Here is a 17,676-nt window from a genome sequence, read left to right on the forward strand (position 1 = left end):
ACCATTAGTACTATCCTTCAATTCAGTCTGGGATCAATTTTCCTCTTGTGGCCATGACAAACAGTGACGGGAGGTGCGGACACTGAAGTACTTTGACTTTGAAGTTCAGCTTGTATCTCTTTGGAAGTTTTTCTTGGTGCTTTGTCTACAATTCATACTATCCATCTGTTCAGTTTGAGGTCGATTTTCCTCTTGTGTCCATGTCACAAAATTAGGTTTGGTGCAGACACCGATGTACCTTCACCTCGGAGTTCAGCTTGTATCTCTTTGAAAGTTTTTGTTTGCTCTACGTCTACTATTCATACTAACCTTCTCTCCAACCTGGGGTCGATTTTGCTCTTGTGGCCATGACAAAAAGTGGTAGGTGGTGTGGGCACTGATGTACTTTGACCTTGGAGTTCAGCTTTTATCTCTTTGGAGGTGTTTCTTTCCTCTTTGTCTACCATTTGCACTATCTTTCTGTTCGGTCTGGGATCAATTTTCCTCTCATGGCCACAACAAAAAGTGATGGATGATGCGGACATTGATGTAGCTTGACCTGTATCTCTTCGGAAGTTTTCCTTGGTTCTTTGTCCACCTTTCATCCTTTGCATCTGTATAATCCAGGGTCCATTTTACTCTTGTAGTCATGACAAGAAATGATGGATGGTGCAATCAGATACTAATGTACCTTGACCATAGGGTTCAGCTTGTATCTCTTTAGAAGTTTTTCTTGGCTCTTGGTCTACCATTTGTAGTATTCTCCTGTTCAGTCCACAGTCCATTTTCCGATTGTGGCCACGTCAAAAAGAGACAGATGGTGTGGACACTGATATACTGTACCTTGACCTTGAAGTTCAGCTTTCATCCCTTTGGAAGTTTTCCTTGGCTCTCTCTCTCTGCCATACTCACTCTCCTTCTATTCATTCTGGGGTATATTTTTCTCTTGTGGCCAAAAGAGATGGATCATGCAGACACTGATGTACCTCAGCCTTGGAGTTCAGGTTGTATCTCTTTGAAGGTTTTCCTTGGCTCTTTTCTACCATTGGCACTATCCTTCTGTTCAATCGGGGGTCTATTTTCCTCTTGTAGCCACATCAAAAAGTTGTGGCTGGTGTAGACATTGATGTACCTTGGCCTTGGAGCAGGGGCGGACTGACCATTTGGAAACTCGGGCACTGCCCGAGGGCCCGGGGTCAGTAGGGGGCCCCATGAGATGCCCCTGGTACCTTTTTCATAGGCTTTTTTGAGTTTGGGCAAGGACACAGGGGCCCCATGATCCCCTATTGCATGGGGGCCCTATGAGTTGTCAGTCCGCAGCTACCTTGGAGATTACTTAGTATCCATTTGTACTTTGACCTTGGAGTTCAGCTTGTATCTGTTTGGAAGTTTTCCTTGACTCTTTCCTTCTTTTCAATGTGGAGTCTAATTTCCTCTTGTGACCACGTTTAGAGAGGTTGGCTACACTGTAGTCACAGGAACATCAAGCTGCTTGAAGATGGTCTTCTAGCCTTTACCTTTGACATGCTGGTCTTTTATATTTTATACCATTATATGGCCACTAGATGGAGCTGATGATCATAATAAATATTTATTTCCTAAGACCATCAGCTCCATCTAGTGGTCATAATGCAGTATTTGCCTGATTCACTCTATTGTGTGTGAATGAAGAACATTTGACCTGGAGAGAAAATAGCCTGATGAGTATTTCTTGTTTTGGTTAAACAAATTGTATACAAATTACCTATTAAAGCCACTTGGGTTGGGGGGGGAGGGGGGGCAGGAGGCTGGAAAAAATAGCGGACCCTCCGTTTTAAACTGTACTTTGCCCTTCCAGTGCACAGTAACAGGTATACTGCATATGGAGTATAGTAAAGAGCCCCCACCACCCTCCTCGTTTCCATAACCCCCTTCTTTGGTGTAAATGGTAACTGTACCCTGGACTGCAGCTTACACAGGGCCAAGGATCCTTCCCCAGAACCCATGTAACACTTAGGTCTGGGCCTGTCAATTACCCCACCTTGGGCACGAAGCATTGCATTGTGGGTAGTGAGGGATGTGCCCCCCTCCATCACTGCAACTGACACCAACTCCCTGCAAATAGTTCATAGATTTCTATTTGGACCCCCCCAGCCCCGCTTTTTTCCATAGTTCCATGTAGCTCCCCTTCCTCCACACTTGCCCCCCTATATCTACTCTCCCCATTGGCAGAGCAAGTCACATGACCTCTGACTGCCATGTGTCAGATCCAGGGCTGCTGTTAGAAATCACGGGGCCCCATACAGCCAACCTGAAAGCCCCCTCCCCATAGTAATGAATGAACACAGTGCGTGATTGGTACTGAGCACTCATTGTGTTTGAGGAAAGGAAGAGGCTGGCACATGTGACATATTTACCGGACTCCTCCCCCACTCTCCATCCTGAAGGATCCTATTGTGCGCTTGCTGCTGCTGGTGGGAAGGAGAGGAGGGAAGGTGGCAGCACTGCGGAGGTGGGGGCACACAGGGAAGCCTGGGCATCGGGGGAAACATATGGTGCACAGGGAGGGTGATGGGGGGCAATTACTGGAACCATTCCCCTGTAGGGCTATCTCTGCATCAACTGAAAGCCAGCGGGAGGGCGAGGAGAAGCGGCCAGTTTCAGCTGCTGCAGAGAGAGACATACAGGGGATTGGTTGTAGTAATTGCCCCCCCCCCCACACCCTCCCTGCCCACTTACGATTCGCCCTGCTGCCTGGGCCCCCCTGCTGGCATGGGCCCCATACAGGTGAACTGGTGGTACCCCCTTATCCACGGCCCTGGTCAGATCACATGCCTGGTCGTATAGTCAAAAGCAATGAGACCATTGACCAATGTCAGTGTTGTCTACAACGTGAATTATTACTCCCTTTACCCTCATCTTCCAAAGCCAGTTTCAGCAGGTTTTTCACAGTGCCTCTGCACAAATTTTCAATGCCAGTCAGTGCCACCTATCAATGCTGCCAATCAGTGCCACCTATCAGTGCCGCCTATCAGTGTGCATCAGTGCTGCCTATCAATGCTGCCTAACAGTGCCAGTCAGTGCCACCTATCAGTGCCAGTCAGTGCCGCCTATCAGTGACATATATCAGTGTCATGTATCAGTGCTTCCTTTCAGTGCCCATTAGTGATGCCTGTCAATGCCCATCAGTGGCACCTACTATTGTCTCATCAGTACCCATCAGTGCCACCTATCAGTGCAGCCTATCAGTGCCCATCAGTGCCACCTATCAGTGCCACCTATCAGTGCAGTCTATCAGTGCCGCCTATCAGTGCCGCCCATCAGTGCCACCTATCAGTGCAGCCTATCAGTGCCACCTATCAGTGCAGCCTATCAGTGCCCATCAGTGCAGCCTCATTAGCTCACATCAGTGAAGGAGAAAAATCACTTATTTACAAAATTGTATATAAAAAACTACAAAAAAAAGTGTTTTTTTTTTCCCAAAATTTTCAGTTGTTTTTGGTTTGTTTAACCCCGAGGTGATTAAATACCACCAAAATAAAGCTCTATCTGTCTCAAAAAAATGATAAAAATTTCATATGGGTACAGTGTTGCATGACCGCGCAATTGTCATTCAAATTGCGACAGTGCTGAATGCTGGCCTGGGCAGGAAGGGGGTAGAAGTGCCCGGTGGGCGAGGGGGTAAAATATATTTTCTTCCATATGGGAACAAAGGCCAATTTATCCACCAGCATGGTAGGAGCCATGGAGGAAACATATGCAAACTCCATGCAGATAGTGTCTTGGTTGGGATTTGAACCACGGACCCCAGCGCTACAAGACGGAAGGGTTAACTATTAAGACACGAGTTCTAATAGCACCAACGCTGGAGACGGCTGTCATTGTGATCTCAGAATCCTGCAAGCTCCGCAGATGGAATGTTCGGCTGGTTACATAACAATTGGCATTTCTGATGGATCCACAAACAGAGAATTATCGAATTATTTATATGGGGGCTGAGCTGCTTTGGATCTGGATTCGGTTTGGGTAATGAAGGAATAAATTCCCAACCAGGGGCGGACTGACAACTCATGGGGCCCCCGGGCAATAGGGGATCATGGGGCCCCTGTGTCCTTGCCCAAACTCAAAAAAGCCTATGAAAAGGGTACCAGGGGCATCTCATGGGGCCCCCTACTGACCCCAGGCCCTCGGGCAGTGCCTGAGTTTCCAAGTGGTCAGTCCGCCCCTGTTCCCAACATGTCACCATATACAGCAACAGCATCATCGATCCAAAGAACTCCACTTTTAATCATGACAAAAGTCAGGTTCAGTGACTTTGCCTAGGCTGAGATGATGTCATCAGACCCGGGAACTCAGCACAGGGATGGTGGGAACCCCTCATAATGAGCACGGCGGGCGTACAGACCCGGGAACTTAGCACAGGGATGGTGGGAACCCCTCATAATGGGCACAGCGGGCGTACAGACTTGGGAACTTAGCACAGGGATGGTGAGAACCCCTCATGAGCACAGCGGGTGTACAGACCCAGGAACTTAGCACAGGGATGGTGGGAACCCCTCATGAGCACAGCGGGTGTACAGACCCGGGAACTTAGCACAGGGATGGTGGGAACCCCTCATGAGCACAGCGGGCGTACAGACCCGGGAACTCAGCACAGGGATGGTGTGAACCCCTCATAATGGGCACAGCGGGCGTACAGACTTGGGGACTCAGCACAGGGATGGTGGGAACCCCTCATAATGAGCACAGCGGGTGTACAGACCCGGGAACTTAGCACAGGGATGGCGGGAACCCCTCATAATGAGCACAGCAGGTGTACAGACTTGGGAACTCAGCACAGGGATGGTGGGAACCCTTCATAATGAGCACAGCGGGTGTACAGACCCGGGAACTCAGCACAGGGATGGTGGGAACCCTTCATAATGAGCACAGCACGAGTACAGACTCGGGAACTCAGCACAGGGATGGTGGGAAACCCTCATAATGGGCACAGCGGGCGTACAGACCCGGGAACTCAGGACGGGGATGAGGGGAACCCCTCATAACAGGCACAGTGGGTGGACAGACCCGTAAACTCAGCCCAGTAATGGTGGGAACCCCTCATAACAGGCACAGTGGGTGTATAGACCCAGGAACTCAGCACAGGGATGGTGGGAACCCCTCATAAAGGGCACAGCAGGTGGACAGACCCGGGAATTTGGCACAGGGATGGCGGGAACCCTTGAAATGAATGGTTTGTGGAGAAGTCCTCTTCATGCTTTGTAATCTATTGGCCCTCGGAGGTCGGGGGCCGGATTCCTATTCACATTCAGTCAACTCAAGTTAGCGCTTCTGTTCAGCCTTTGCAGAGAAGAGGATTATCCCTTTAAACACACTGCAAGTTCAGTAACATTACTGTCAATGAGCCAGAAATATAACGAACTCCTAACATTGATGGAGCTTTGTATAAAAAAAAAAAAGGTAAAACAATGACAGCAGGTTAGGGCCCCGGGCCCTATTTATTTGTATGTAGTTCTATCTATTTCAAAAAGCCTGGACAATTGAGCAATATCTCCAGTATATTGTATGTGCGTGTTGGCCTCCTCCGCCTCTTGTGCCCAGTAGATGGCAGTCTTGTCCTTTCTATTGATGGAAAGTTGGACTGTACAGGATAAAGAGCTGGATGTAGTTGTAACAATTAAAGGATAAATTCAACTTTTGCTAAAAAATAGTACTTTTTTTTGCAGGTTTTGCAGGCACAGGGAGAACATGCAAACTCCAGGCAGGTAGTGCCGTGGCTGGGATTCAAACCAACGACCCGAGTACTGCCAGGCAAAAGTGCTAACCACTTAGCCATTGTGCTGCCTCATATCAGGATATCAGGTCGGTGATGTAGTTTGGGGCAATGTTATGAACAGTTTTGTACGTCAATGTTAGTAATTTGAATTTTATGCGTTGGGCAATCGGGAGCCAGTGGAGGGATTGGCGGAAACGGAGCGGTTGGTAAGGTGGATGAGTCTGGCCGCGGAATTCAGGATAGACTGAAGAGGGGATAGCCTGCGATGAGGTAGGCCAGTGAGGAGGGAGTTACAGTAGTCAAGTTGTGAGCTCAGTTTTGGAAAGATTTAGTTTGAGGAAGTGGAGTGACATCCAATCCGATATGTCGTTCAGTAGGCTTGTGATTCGGGCGGAGACTGAAGGGGTGAGGTGGGGGGTTGAGAGATAGATTTGCGTGTCATCGGCATAGAGGTGGTAGTTGAACCCGTGAGAGTGTATCAGTTGGCCAAGGGAGGAGGTGTAGATGGAGAAGAGAAGGGGCCCGAAGACAGAGCCTGGGGGGACCCCTACAGAGAGGGGGAGTGAGGGGGAGGTGGCAGCGTTATAGGTAACACTGAAGGAGTGTTGGGATAGATAGGAAGAGAGCTAGGAGAGAGCAGAGTCTCTGAGGCCAAGAGAGTGTAGTTTTTTAAGGAGGAGGGGGTGGTCAACTGTGTCGAAAGCTGCGGAGAGGTCGAGGAGTATAAGCACTGAATAGTGGCCATTAGCTTTGGCGGTTAGCAGGTCGTTGGTGAGTTTGAGTAGGGCAGTTTTTGTGGAGTGTAGGGGGCGGAAGCCAGACTGTAGGGGATCAAGGAGGTTGTTGTCGGTGAGGTGGGAACTCAGGCGATTATAAACTAAGCGCTCTAGGAGTTTGGATGTAAATGACAGCAGGGAGATGGGTCTAAGGTTGTTCAGGTCGGTGGGATCCAGGGAGGGTTTTTTAAGTATGGGAGTGATGCGCACGTGTTTTAGAGGGGAGGGGAATGTGCCAGTAGAGAGGGAAAGATTAAAGATGTGTGTGAGGGAGTGTAGGATGGAGGAGGAGGGCGATTGTAGGAGTTGTGTGGGGACAGGGTCAAGGGGGCAGGTGGTGAGGCGGGCTTCTGAGAAGACCTTAGTGACCTCTTCAGTGGTAGCGAGGTCAAAGGAGTGGAGTGTTGAGGGGGTTTTAGTGTGAGGGATGCTAGGTGGGGTGGAAGTCTGGGCAGTGGCGAGGTCGAAGGAGTGGAGTGTTGAGGTGGTTTTAGTGTGAGGGATGCTAGGTGGGGTGGAAGTCTGGGCAGTGGCGAGGTCGAAGGAGTGGAGTGTTGAGGTGGTTTTAGTGTGAGGGATGCTAGGTGGGGTGGAAGTCTGGGCAGTGGCGAGGTCAAAGGAGTGGAGTGTTGAGGGGGTTTTAGTGTAAAGGATGCTAGGTGGGGTGGAAGTCTGAGCAGTGGTGATGTCCCTACGAATTGCGTCGATCTTGTCTTTGAAGTGGTTGGCAATCTCGTGGGCAGTGAGTGAGGTACTGGGTGGAGGTGGGGGCGGAGAGAGTAGAGAGTTAAGAGAAGAGCCGGCGAGGACTGGAGGAGAGGGTATTGATGAAGGTAACACAGAAGGCTTGCTTGGCACTGTGGAGGGAGCAGGTGTAGGTTAGGAAGGCAGATTTATATTGGGTGAATGCTTGTTGAGAACTGGTTTTGCGCCATAAATCGCTCCAGCGCACGACTGCATCGTTTGAGATTTTTGGTATGGTCAGTCTGCCAGGGTTGTAGCGGTCGGGGTCTCATGCTTCGTGTTGTTGTTCAGAATAAAGAGTCCAAAATATGAAAAACTGCAATTATAACATAGCTTTATTATGTCAATTTAAATATAACAGCTCCCACTGACACCAATGACATGGCACCATTCCTCCCACTGACACCAATGACGGGGCACCATTCCTCCCACTGACACCAATGATGGGGCACTATTCCTCCCACTGACACCAATGATGGGGCACCATTGCTCCCACTGACATCAATGATGAGGCACCATTCCTCCCACTGACACCAATGGCGTGGCTTCATTCCTCCCACTGACACCAATGGCGTGGCACCATTCCTCCCACTGACACCAATGGCGTGGCACCATTCCTCCCACTGACACCAATGACATGGCACCATTCCTCCCAATGACACCATGCATGGGGCATTGTCCCTTTTACTGATACCGATGATAGGGTACAATTCAACCACAAGATACAAATGCTGAGTCCCCACACAATGATGGTGTGTCCCGGCACAAAGATCCACAGTTCGGGGCCCTGGAGAGGTTCTTGTGTTGTGAGTGGCTGTCATCCATCCGAGTGGAGTGTCCTCCGTCCTCTCTCCGAGTACCTGGGCTCCTCATCCCTCCTTGAGCTCCAGGAACAGCAGTGCCATTTGGGGTGAAATGTGGTCCCGGCGTCTGATTCTTGGGATCAGAGTGGCCATTGCATGCCAAGTCACACCCATCTTGTCCCCGTGCACCGGAGTGGAGCCCACACACTGCTCTAGAATTGGTCAGAGAGTCAGTGGAGCTCATGGCCCCGCCTGCTCCTTCCTCGCTGTGGAATAATATACAGCCCAGCGTGCCACTGCCTATGTCTTGTGCAGAGTGTCAGCAGACACACGCCCCCACATTAATTCCACTCGCAAATGCAAGCAGGCGAGTGGAAATTTCAAGGCCTGGACTAGTGGGTAATTTGCAGGCTGTATCCTTATCCCAGATGGACGGATGGATGAGTGTAGTATGATACTTTATCCACAGGGTGTCTTGTTGTCTTCCAGAGCCCCGTTGTATTGGATTAAGATGGATGGATTTCTACCTCTATCCTCCAGGGGGTTTTTTCACTTCCTACAACTCCACTCATTCAAGAACATTAAAATGCACTTTGTATAGTATGTTGATATCCTTATAGTGATATCCACTTTGCCTGTACTTTCTGTGTGTTGCTCCTTTAAGCGTCGTGACGTCAGAGCCCCTCCCCTACGCGTTACGCCACCGGGTCACGTGGCTTCATCAGGGGGATTCAATAGGACGGCACAAAGCTCATTGCCTTATATAGGGAATTTGGGCGCCATTTTGCCATGGTCCGCATGGTGACGGCCATCTTTTTGGGGCCAGAATGCCAATATATTTCCTGATTTGTTATTACAAGTGTGCTGCTCTGCAAATTTGTGAGTTATTAAATACATCTTGATTATGACTTTCACCATACTAAAATGCTTTATTACTGTGTTCAGCTCTGACTAAATGTCACTTTAATCACATCTAAGCTGGCAATGTGGAAACCACTTACAAGGGAAGACATAAATACTCAAAACTACAATACCCAGATTGTTACTCTACGCCTTGTATGCAGCTATTAACATGTTAAAATCATTCTTTAATCATCATTAAAAACGGTTATCCATTAATCACATCATAGATTAATATATAAAGTTATGTTATCAATATATCAACAACTTTAATATAAATTGAATACTTATGAATCCGAAAAGATAAAATGGGAAATTATAACAAAAATATAAAATTATTAAAATAAATAATAAAATTATCCACAAAACTATCTAACCCTATTTTTCATCTACTGTTAATCAGTCTAATATTTTATTATTACCTTTCGATTTACGCAATTAACCTTCTGTATTTAGTAGATTATAAACTAAAAGGTAGTATGATGTTTATATTTATACAGTCTACAATATTAATGTGATTACTCCTACTTATTTTATTCCTATAGTTAATTGTATTTTTTATTATTCCCTCTACTTCAAGCCAGATCACTGTATCTACTACTACAGGGCTTAAAATTTCAAGTCCTGAGCTACTAGCCAGGCCTTCGAGTTACTCGCCACCAACAAACACACACAGAATCACCTGTACACACACACACACACACACACACACAGACATGTACGTACACATACACAGAAACATGTACACACACGCACAGATACACATGTACACACACACACACACACACAGACATGTACGTACACACACAAACACAGAGAAACATGTACACACACGCACAGTGACACATGTACACACACACACACACACAGACATGTACGTACACACACAAACACAGAGAAACATGTACACACATGCACAGTGACACATGTACACACACACAGACATGTACGTACACACACAAACACAGAGAAACATGTACACACACGCACAGTGACACATGTACACACACACGCACAGATACACATGTACACACACACACACACACAGACATGTACGTACACACACACACACACACAGAAACATGTACACACACACACAGTGACACGTACACACAGACATGTACGTACACACACACACAGAAACATGTACACACACGCACAGTGACACATGTACACACACACTGACACATGTATACACACACACAGGTAAGTACAGACACGCATACACACAGATACATGTACATACACAGAAATACACACGCAGAGACACATGTACACAGACACCTGTACATACATATACCGACACATGTACATACATACACATGTACACACAGACACATGTACACACACACAGACATGTACATACATGCAGACACATGTACAGATACGCACATGTACATACACACAGACACATGTACAATTGTACATGCATACACAGACACCATAAAAAGTTGCAGTACTTCGTTGTTCACTCACAGAGCCAGGTTCTGCACTCTAGGGGGGAGGTAGAGAGCACAGCACACACTCCTTGCTTTGCTTTCACCTATTGAACAGTCTGACGGCTCCCAGTGCCAATGACAGATCCGGCCTGAGCTCTGAGCCTTGGCAGCAAGATGGCCCTGGGGGACACACTCGCCCCCACCATAATTTCCACTCGCTATTGGCGAGCAGAAATTTCAAGCCCTGTACTACTACTTTAGTAAAACTATTTATAAAACAATATATTTTTTTTCATTTTAATACAGTATATATTAATATTCTACAAATCTATATAGTTCATTATCAGTTCTCTCCTGGCTCAGAGGTGGTGTTTCATGGGACAGAAGCATTCAACTCAATCATCTTCTACACTGTTAGCCCCTGTACACCTATCTATTCAGCCCCGACCTCGTCAAACATTTTCGGACAATTTCACCCCAGATAGGTCACAACGCCTTGATAATGGCAGGTTGCCTCATTTTTCAATATTTTATTTAACAGTCCACAAGGGAGCAAATTCAACCCAAATTCCCCAAAAAGTTGGGATGCTGTGTAAAATCTACAAAAAAATAAAATAAAGCAATGATTGGCAAATCTCATAAACCCATATTTTATTCACAACAGAAAACATATCAAATGTTTACACTGAGAAAATGGACCATTTTAAGAAAATAATAAGGTCACTTTGAAATAGATGGCAGCAAAAAGTCACAAAACAGTTGGGCAACAATAAGATGGCAAAGTAAGTGGTACTAACAAGGAAGAGCTGGAAGAATATTTTTTTAACTTATTAGGTTGATTGGCAACAGTTCTAACATGATTGGGTATAAAAAGAGCATCTTATGCCGGCCATAGATGCTCTTTTTAAAAAAAAAAATCGGCCGATTTTCGCACCATTAGTGGGTTAACCCTGTTTTTTTAGGGTTTTTGCACATTTTTTTTATCAGGCATGTTGGAAAATGTGTGGCCGATTTTGATGATCGGACGATTTTCCCGGCAATGATGGGCAAATCGGCCAATCGTTTTACGGATAAAAAAATCTGAGAAGAAGAAGAAGAAGAGGAAGAAGGAGGAGGAGGAGAAGAAGGAGGAGAAGGAGAAGGAGAAGGGGGAGAAGGAGGAGAAGGAGAAGAAGGAGGAGGAGGAGGAGGAGGAGAAGGAGGAGGAGGAGAATTCCGGTCTGCTATTATATTTTATAGGAAAAAGTGTTGCGGTTGCAACAAATGTATCCATTTGTATCCAAATAAAAACATCTGTATCCAAATAAAAACATTGTAATCCAAATAATGTATTACAATGTTTTTATTTGGATACAGATGTTTTTATTTGGTTACAAATGGATACATTTTTTGCAACCGCAAGACTTTTTCATATAAAATATAATAGCGGACTGGAATTCTTCTACTTCTTCTTATGTATTGCTGTCACATTGTATGGTGCGCTCCCCTGTCTCTGCAAGGGACAGAAGTTATGGGGTTAATGCCGGTCATAGATGGGTCGAAAATCGGCTAATTTTTTTTTTAACGTTGGTGGTAACATCAGCCAATCAAACGATCGATTTTTCGTTTTTTTTTTTTTAAATCGGCCGATGTTTGACCAGTCTATGACCGGCATTAGAGAGTCAGAGTGTTTCAAAAGTAAAGATGGGCAGAGGTTCACCAATCTGTGAAAAAGCTGCAGCTAAAAATTGTCAATTTCCGAATAACGTTCCTCGACATAAAAATTGCAGACTTTAAATATATCATCATCTACAGTACATATTAATAGCAGCAACATCCACACATGTAGGACGCCCAACATTAGAGGTGATTTATTGTTCAAAAGCAAAGACACTTCTGCACACTGGTACTGACTAGTATTCCCATGTTTCTCTTCTCCCTCAGTTTTTCTCTATCACTGAGCTAATGTGACATGAGCACTGATGGAGAGGGGCGGGGGAGGGTCAGACTAGGATGCTGCACAGGCAGCTGACATCATCCTTATCAAGAGATGATGTCATTGGTTGTCAGGAAGGTCGTAATGGCGCACAATGAAAATCTGTGGCTATGTGTAACTAAAAGGCGGGCTTGTTCCACCTGCTGGCTTGTATACAAGTTTTGGACAATTTTTAGACATTTTGCCAAGGCACCCCTGAAAAAACCTCAAGGCACCCTGGTTGAGAAAGGCTGGTCTATGAATTAAAAGTAGCCCTCCCCTCCCTTCCTATTTTAACCTCTTCATACTGGCCGCACGCAAATGTGCGTCCTCCCGGCGTCTGGGCGACCGCATATTTGCGTGCAATTAAGAAAAACATATGTGCTGAGAGCGCTCCCAGCACACATGTCCGGTACTCACGGAAAAGTCCCGATCTCCTCTTTCGATTGGGACCTTTCCCGATCATGTGACCGCCGTGACAGCGAATCACGGTGGTCACATGACCTTAAAACCCCACCCCGCCTCCTTAAACCCTTAAAGGGACGGGAGGCGCTGGTGCCAAGGGCTTAATGCTGAGCGATATAAACCACAGAATCTTCTTCAATCCATCCCTTTGGCTTCAGAACCCGCACTATCCTCTCTTTAACTTTAGCTCCCGCGTTCTTGAGTTTGGAATTGCCTCTAATGAGCACGGTGCTATGTGCTGGAGCATAGGCCGCAGAGACTAGCTGACAGAGTACTAAGCGTGGATCTCCTTCCTTAAAAATATCAGTTATATTAATAACGGCAATTATAAAGTACATAACAAATAACAGAAGAAGAGAGAAAATGGTGAATCCAGCACAGAGGTGGGCATCTACCAAGGCCTCATGCTTCGTGTTCATTGCGTTGCGCATGCGATTCGAGTGCCGCTTTAGAGAAGTTATTATAAGAGTTGCAGAGCCGATGGTCAACGCCAATGGAACGGTGTACCCAAAAGGCAAAACTAAAACACGGTATATACCTAAGTAAATGTCACCGAGAGTTGGAGCGTCGATCAAGGTGGAGCTGCCATTGGCAGAAGGGAGGTTCTTATTCTGATTCAGGTTCTTCTCCGCAATGCAGAACAGTGGACATCCCATTAAAACGCATTCAATCATGGAGAAAATTATTATTCTTCGGTAAGACACAAGAAATCGCCGTTGATACCAACAAATCAAAGTATGATTGAAAGTCAAGATTTTGGCGCAGTAGAACACACAAAGCAGTCCTGACAACGTCAGACTGCACTGAATGGAAATCATTTTCAGGGCGTGAACCGATTGGCAAAGTAAGTCCGAGTTCCAGAAAAGGTCACAAAACCAGTCGAATCCCAACCACGTCTGGAGGGAGAGGTTGGAAAAGCCAACAGCACATATGAAGTGGTCGGCGGCAGTGATATCCCCGCGGTGCTTCCAATCTGAGAGATTAACTCCAAGCATGAATCCATTGGTGACGAACCCCAACAATAAAGCCACAACCTGGAGGGCTGTAAGACCTAGGGTGAAGCTTGTGTCCATGGTGGAGACAATAAATGAGACAATGGTTTTCTCAGATGAAGTAGAAGGGAATATGCAAACCACAGGAGCAGTAGATATTTTTCTCTAACAACAATATTCAAACAAACTAATTTTGTAGACGGGGGAGAGGAAATGTGAGCTTTGTTTGCTTTGGTTGGTGATAAGGATGGCCGGTAGTACGCCATGCTAAAATACACAGCTCAGTCCATAGATGTTGACAGATTTAAAGACATTTGGTTTGCTGTAGTTCTGTACATAATTACATAGTTAGTCTGGATGAAAAAAGACAAAATTCCATCCAGTTCAACCATTAAAAAAAAAAAAAAAAAAAAAGTTATAATCCTACACCCACAGTTGATCCAGAGGAAGGCAAAAAAAAAACCCAGCAAAGCATGATCCAATTTTCTCCTGCAGGGGAAAAAATTCCTTCCTGATTCCCCGAGACAATCAGATATTCCCTGGATCAACTTTCCCTATAAATGTTATATCCAGTTATATTCTGTGTATCCAAGAAAGAATCCAGGACTTTCCTACAGCATTCCACTGAGCTGGCCACAACCAACTCTTGAGGGAGTCTATTCCACATTTCACAGCTCTCACTGTGAAGAAACCTTTCCGTGTTTGGAGATTAAATTTCTTTTCCTCCAGACGTAAAGAGTGCCCCATTGTCATGCCCTCTACATCACAAAAATGTAATTCTCTTTTGAGAAAATACAGCTTCACCTCTTTTGTATCTTAGCGCTGTTGATATCTTCCAGCGTCTTAGCCATTTCTTGTCTCAATGCAGCATTGGCTACACATTATTGGTCTGGACCGGCTTCCACCTAGTGGCAATGGTGGACTTTGCATGCAGAACGTGAGTCAAGAACATCTGGGACACATGGGCAGAGTGTTGTCACCCCATAATAGGAAGTGCCTTAACAGGAACCTTTGTAGCAGGATCAGTGGGCATTCTATTAACCGTTTCCCACCCGGCCACTGCACATAAACAGCCAGGTGGGAGCTTCGTCGTTCTGAGTGGACGTTCAGGAATTTCCTTCAGAACATGTGCACAAGAATGGCCTCGTGGCCGTGCAGCTGCACGCTCTCCGTGTGCCTGTGTTCATCAGAGCTCAGTAGAAGGGCCCTCTGATTGGCCCTTCTGCTCACATGACAGCTGTGTCCAATCACAGCCGTCATGTGATGTCAACAAAGACACCATTCAGTTGAACGGCTCTGTCTCTCCTCACACAGAGCCCATGAGTGAGGAGAAGTAGAGCCAATCAGCGAGCGGTCAGAGCCTGGGTTCAAACCTGGGCCTTCTGCGGTGAGAGGCAATGTTTCTTCTTGCTGAGCCACCTGGAATGCTGGACAGCTCCCTTGACAATTATTTCGATGATCCTACCTTGACCTTGTTTATCTTGAACCTTGAACCCCTTGCTCCTCCCATGAACGTCCTGATAAAAGCCATGTCTCTACATTTCCTGTTTGACAGATTATTGTGCCTTCTCCAGCCAATATCCCGCTCGTCTCTCCTGCTGTCGTCCTATACCTTCGTTACCGACCTTTGGCTTGTTCCTGGACTACGATTCTGCCTCATCCTCATCTACTACCGTTTGTGACCAACCCTTGGCTTGTTGACTGACTCCGCTTCTGCTAGATCCCTAACCTGTTTGATCTGCTATTGGATTCTGGCTTGCTCATTCCCTGGTGGGGTGATCCAGAGATCTGCGACTTGGTACTAACACGCAGCCAAATCCATCTCCACTCTCCGGAGCTCTGGTGAAGACCGGTTAGTGCTTAGACCCCGCACCTCAGGTGAGCCTGCGTCATTCCCAGGGTGACCTGCTGGTGTACCTATCCTGCTGGTTTCAGGTAAGCCTTACACTGCTATAGCAACTGATCTCTAAACCTGACCCCTGATCGTGACACAAGCACATTGCCCACACATCACCCTGTGACAGTACCAGTCACTGGTACTATGATAGTGCGGCAGGCAATCTGACACTAACTACCACTGGGTGTGAACTGACTAAATGACACTGGCATCTCCAATGATACTAATACAGTAATCAGTGCTTATAATATATACTATATAATAATAAAGTGCTTGTGAGCCACTAGGATTCCTTGTGATTATAAATGTAGCTAATTATATTACTAAGGTTCGCTGGCGCTGATACACACTCTTATTAATGTGTAATATAAAAATTATTAAAGTGCAATAGTGCCGCGTGTCACGGATCCACGGTCGCCCCCACCAACATGCGACAATCGCACGACCGCGACTAACAGTAATACGTCACGCCCACGGCGTCAGACCCCAGACTTTCTCACCAAACTCGTGACCAAAGGACCGGCCGAACTAAAACCGCGGTGTGACGCGCGTAACAAGGCCACACTCAGCTGCACACAGCACAGCGATTGCCCAGCTAATGGACTACAATCGGTGCCTGCAGCCTAAATGCGCTTGTTACTGGGTCGGGTTAATTACGCAACTAACCCTCTACTGCCACCACCCCTTTTGTCGGAGACTGGGAAACTCCCGTTATCAAATATACACTATAATGATTGAAATATTGATCTATATAGCATGGCCTGTGGACCTGCTATACAGAGATATAACAAACAGTAGCGTCTCTTCAAAGGCAGGGATTCGTGAATTGCAAGTAAGCGCTTAGAAACAGTTTAACACTTTCAGAAAGAAAGATTTATTACTAAAAGAGTCAAAACAGGTGCAATAAAATATTTACAAAGATGTCACGAAAAAATATATACAGTGGGGATCGAAAGTTTGGGCACCCCAGCTAAATATTTGTATTAATGTGCATAAAGATGCCAAGGAAAGATGGAAAAATCTCCAAAAGGCATCAAATTACAGATTAGACATTCTTATAATATGTCAACAAAAGTTAGATTTTATTTCCATCATTTACACTTTCAAAATAACAGAAAACAAAAAAATGGCGTCTGCAAAAGTTTGGGCACCCTGCAGAATTTATAGCATGCACTGCCCCCTTTGCAAAGCTGAGACCTGCCAGTGTCATGGATTGTTCTCAATCATCGTCTGGGAAGACCAGGTGATGTCAATCTCAAAGGTTTTAAATGCCCAGACTCATCTGACCTTGCCCCAACAATCAGCACCATGGGTTCTTCTAAGCAGTTGTCTAGAAAACTGAAACTGAAAATAATTGACATTCACAAAGCTGGAGAAGGCTATAAGAAGATAGCAAAGCGTTTTCAGATGTCAATATCCTCTGTTCGGAATGTAATTAAGAAATGGCAGTCATCAGGAACAGTGGAAGTTAAAGCAAGATCTGGAAGACCAAGAAAAATATCAGACAGAACAGCTCGCAGGATTGTGAGAAAAACAATTCAAAACCCACGTTTGACTGCACGATCCCTCCAGAAAGATCTGGCAGACACTGGAGCTGTGGTACACTATTCCACTATAAAGAGATACTTGTACAAATATGGTCTTCATGGAAGAGTCATCAGAAGAAAACCTCTTCTACGTCCTCACCACAAAAATCATCGTTTGAACTTTGCAAATGAACATATAGACAAGCCTGATGCATTTTGGAAACAAGTTCTGTGGACCGATGAGGTTAAAATTGAACTTTTTGGCCGGAATGAGCAAAGGTACGTTTGGAGAAGAAGGGGCACAGAACTGAATGAAAAGAACCTCTGTCCAACTGTTAAGCATGGGGTTGGATCAATCATGCTTTGGGGTTGTGTTGCAGCCAGTGGCACAGGGAACATCTCACGAGTAGAAGGAAAAATGGATTCAATAAAATTTCAGCAAATTT

The 17,676-nt window shown here is 45.9% G+C and overlaps 1 protein-coding gene across 1 annotated transcript; it reads right to left on the bottom strand.

Annotated features, from left to right (window-relative positions):
• Window positions 1–12,916: 12,916 nt before the first annotated feature.
• On the bottom strand, window positions 12,917–13,888 carry LOC149435177 (taste receptor type 2 member 40-like). The gene has a single exon (XM_089662929.1). The coding sequence runs from the start codon at window positions 13,886–13,888 to the stop codon at window positions 12,917–12,919; it is 972 nt and encodes a 323-aa protein (XP_089519055.1).
• Window positions 13,889–17,676: the final 3,788 nt, after the last annotated feature.

The sequence above is a fragment of the Staurois parvus genome, unplaced genomic scaffold (assembly GCF_062004578.1).
Source record: "Staurois parvus isolate SC_StPar_1 unplaced genomic scaffold, SC_StPar_1.0 ptg001590l, whole genome shotgun sequence".
Lineage (NCBI taxonomy): Eukaryota > Metazoa > Chordata > Amphibia > Anura > Ranidae > Staurois > Staurois parvus.

Bases quoted from the DNA above. Each gene is read 5' to 3' on its own strand.
- LOC149435177 (XM_089662929.1), bottom strand. From the start codon at position 13,888: ATGGACACAAGCTTCACCCTAGGTCTTACAGCCCTCCAGGTTGTGGCT.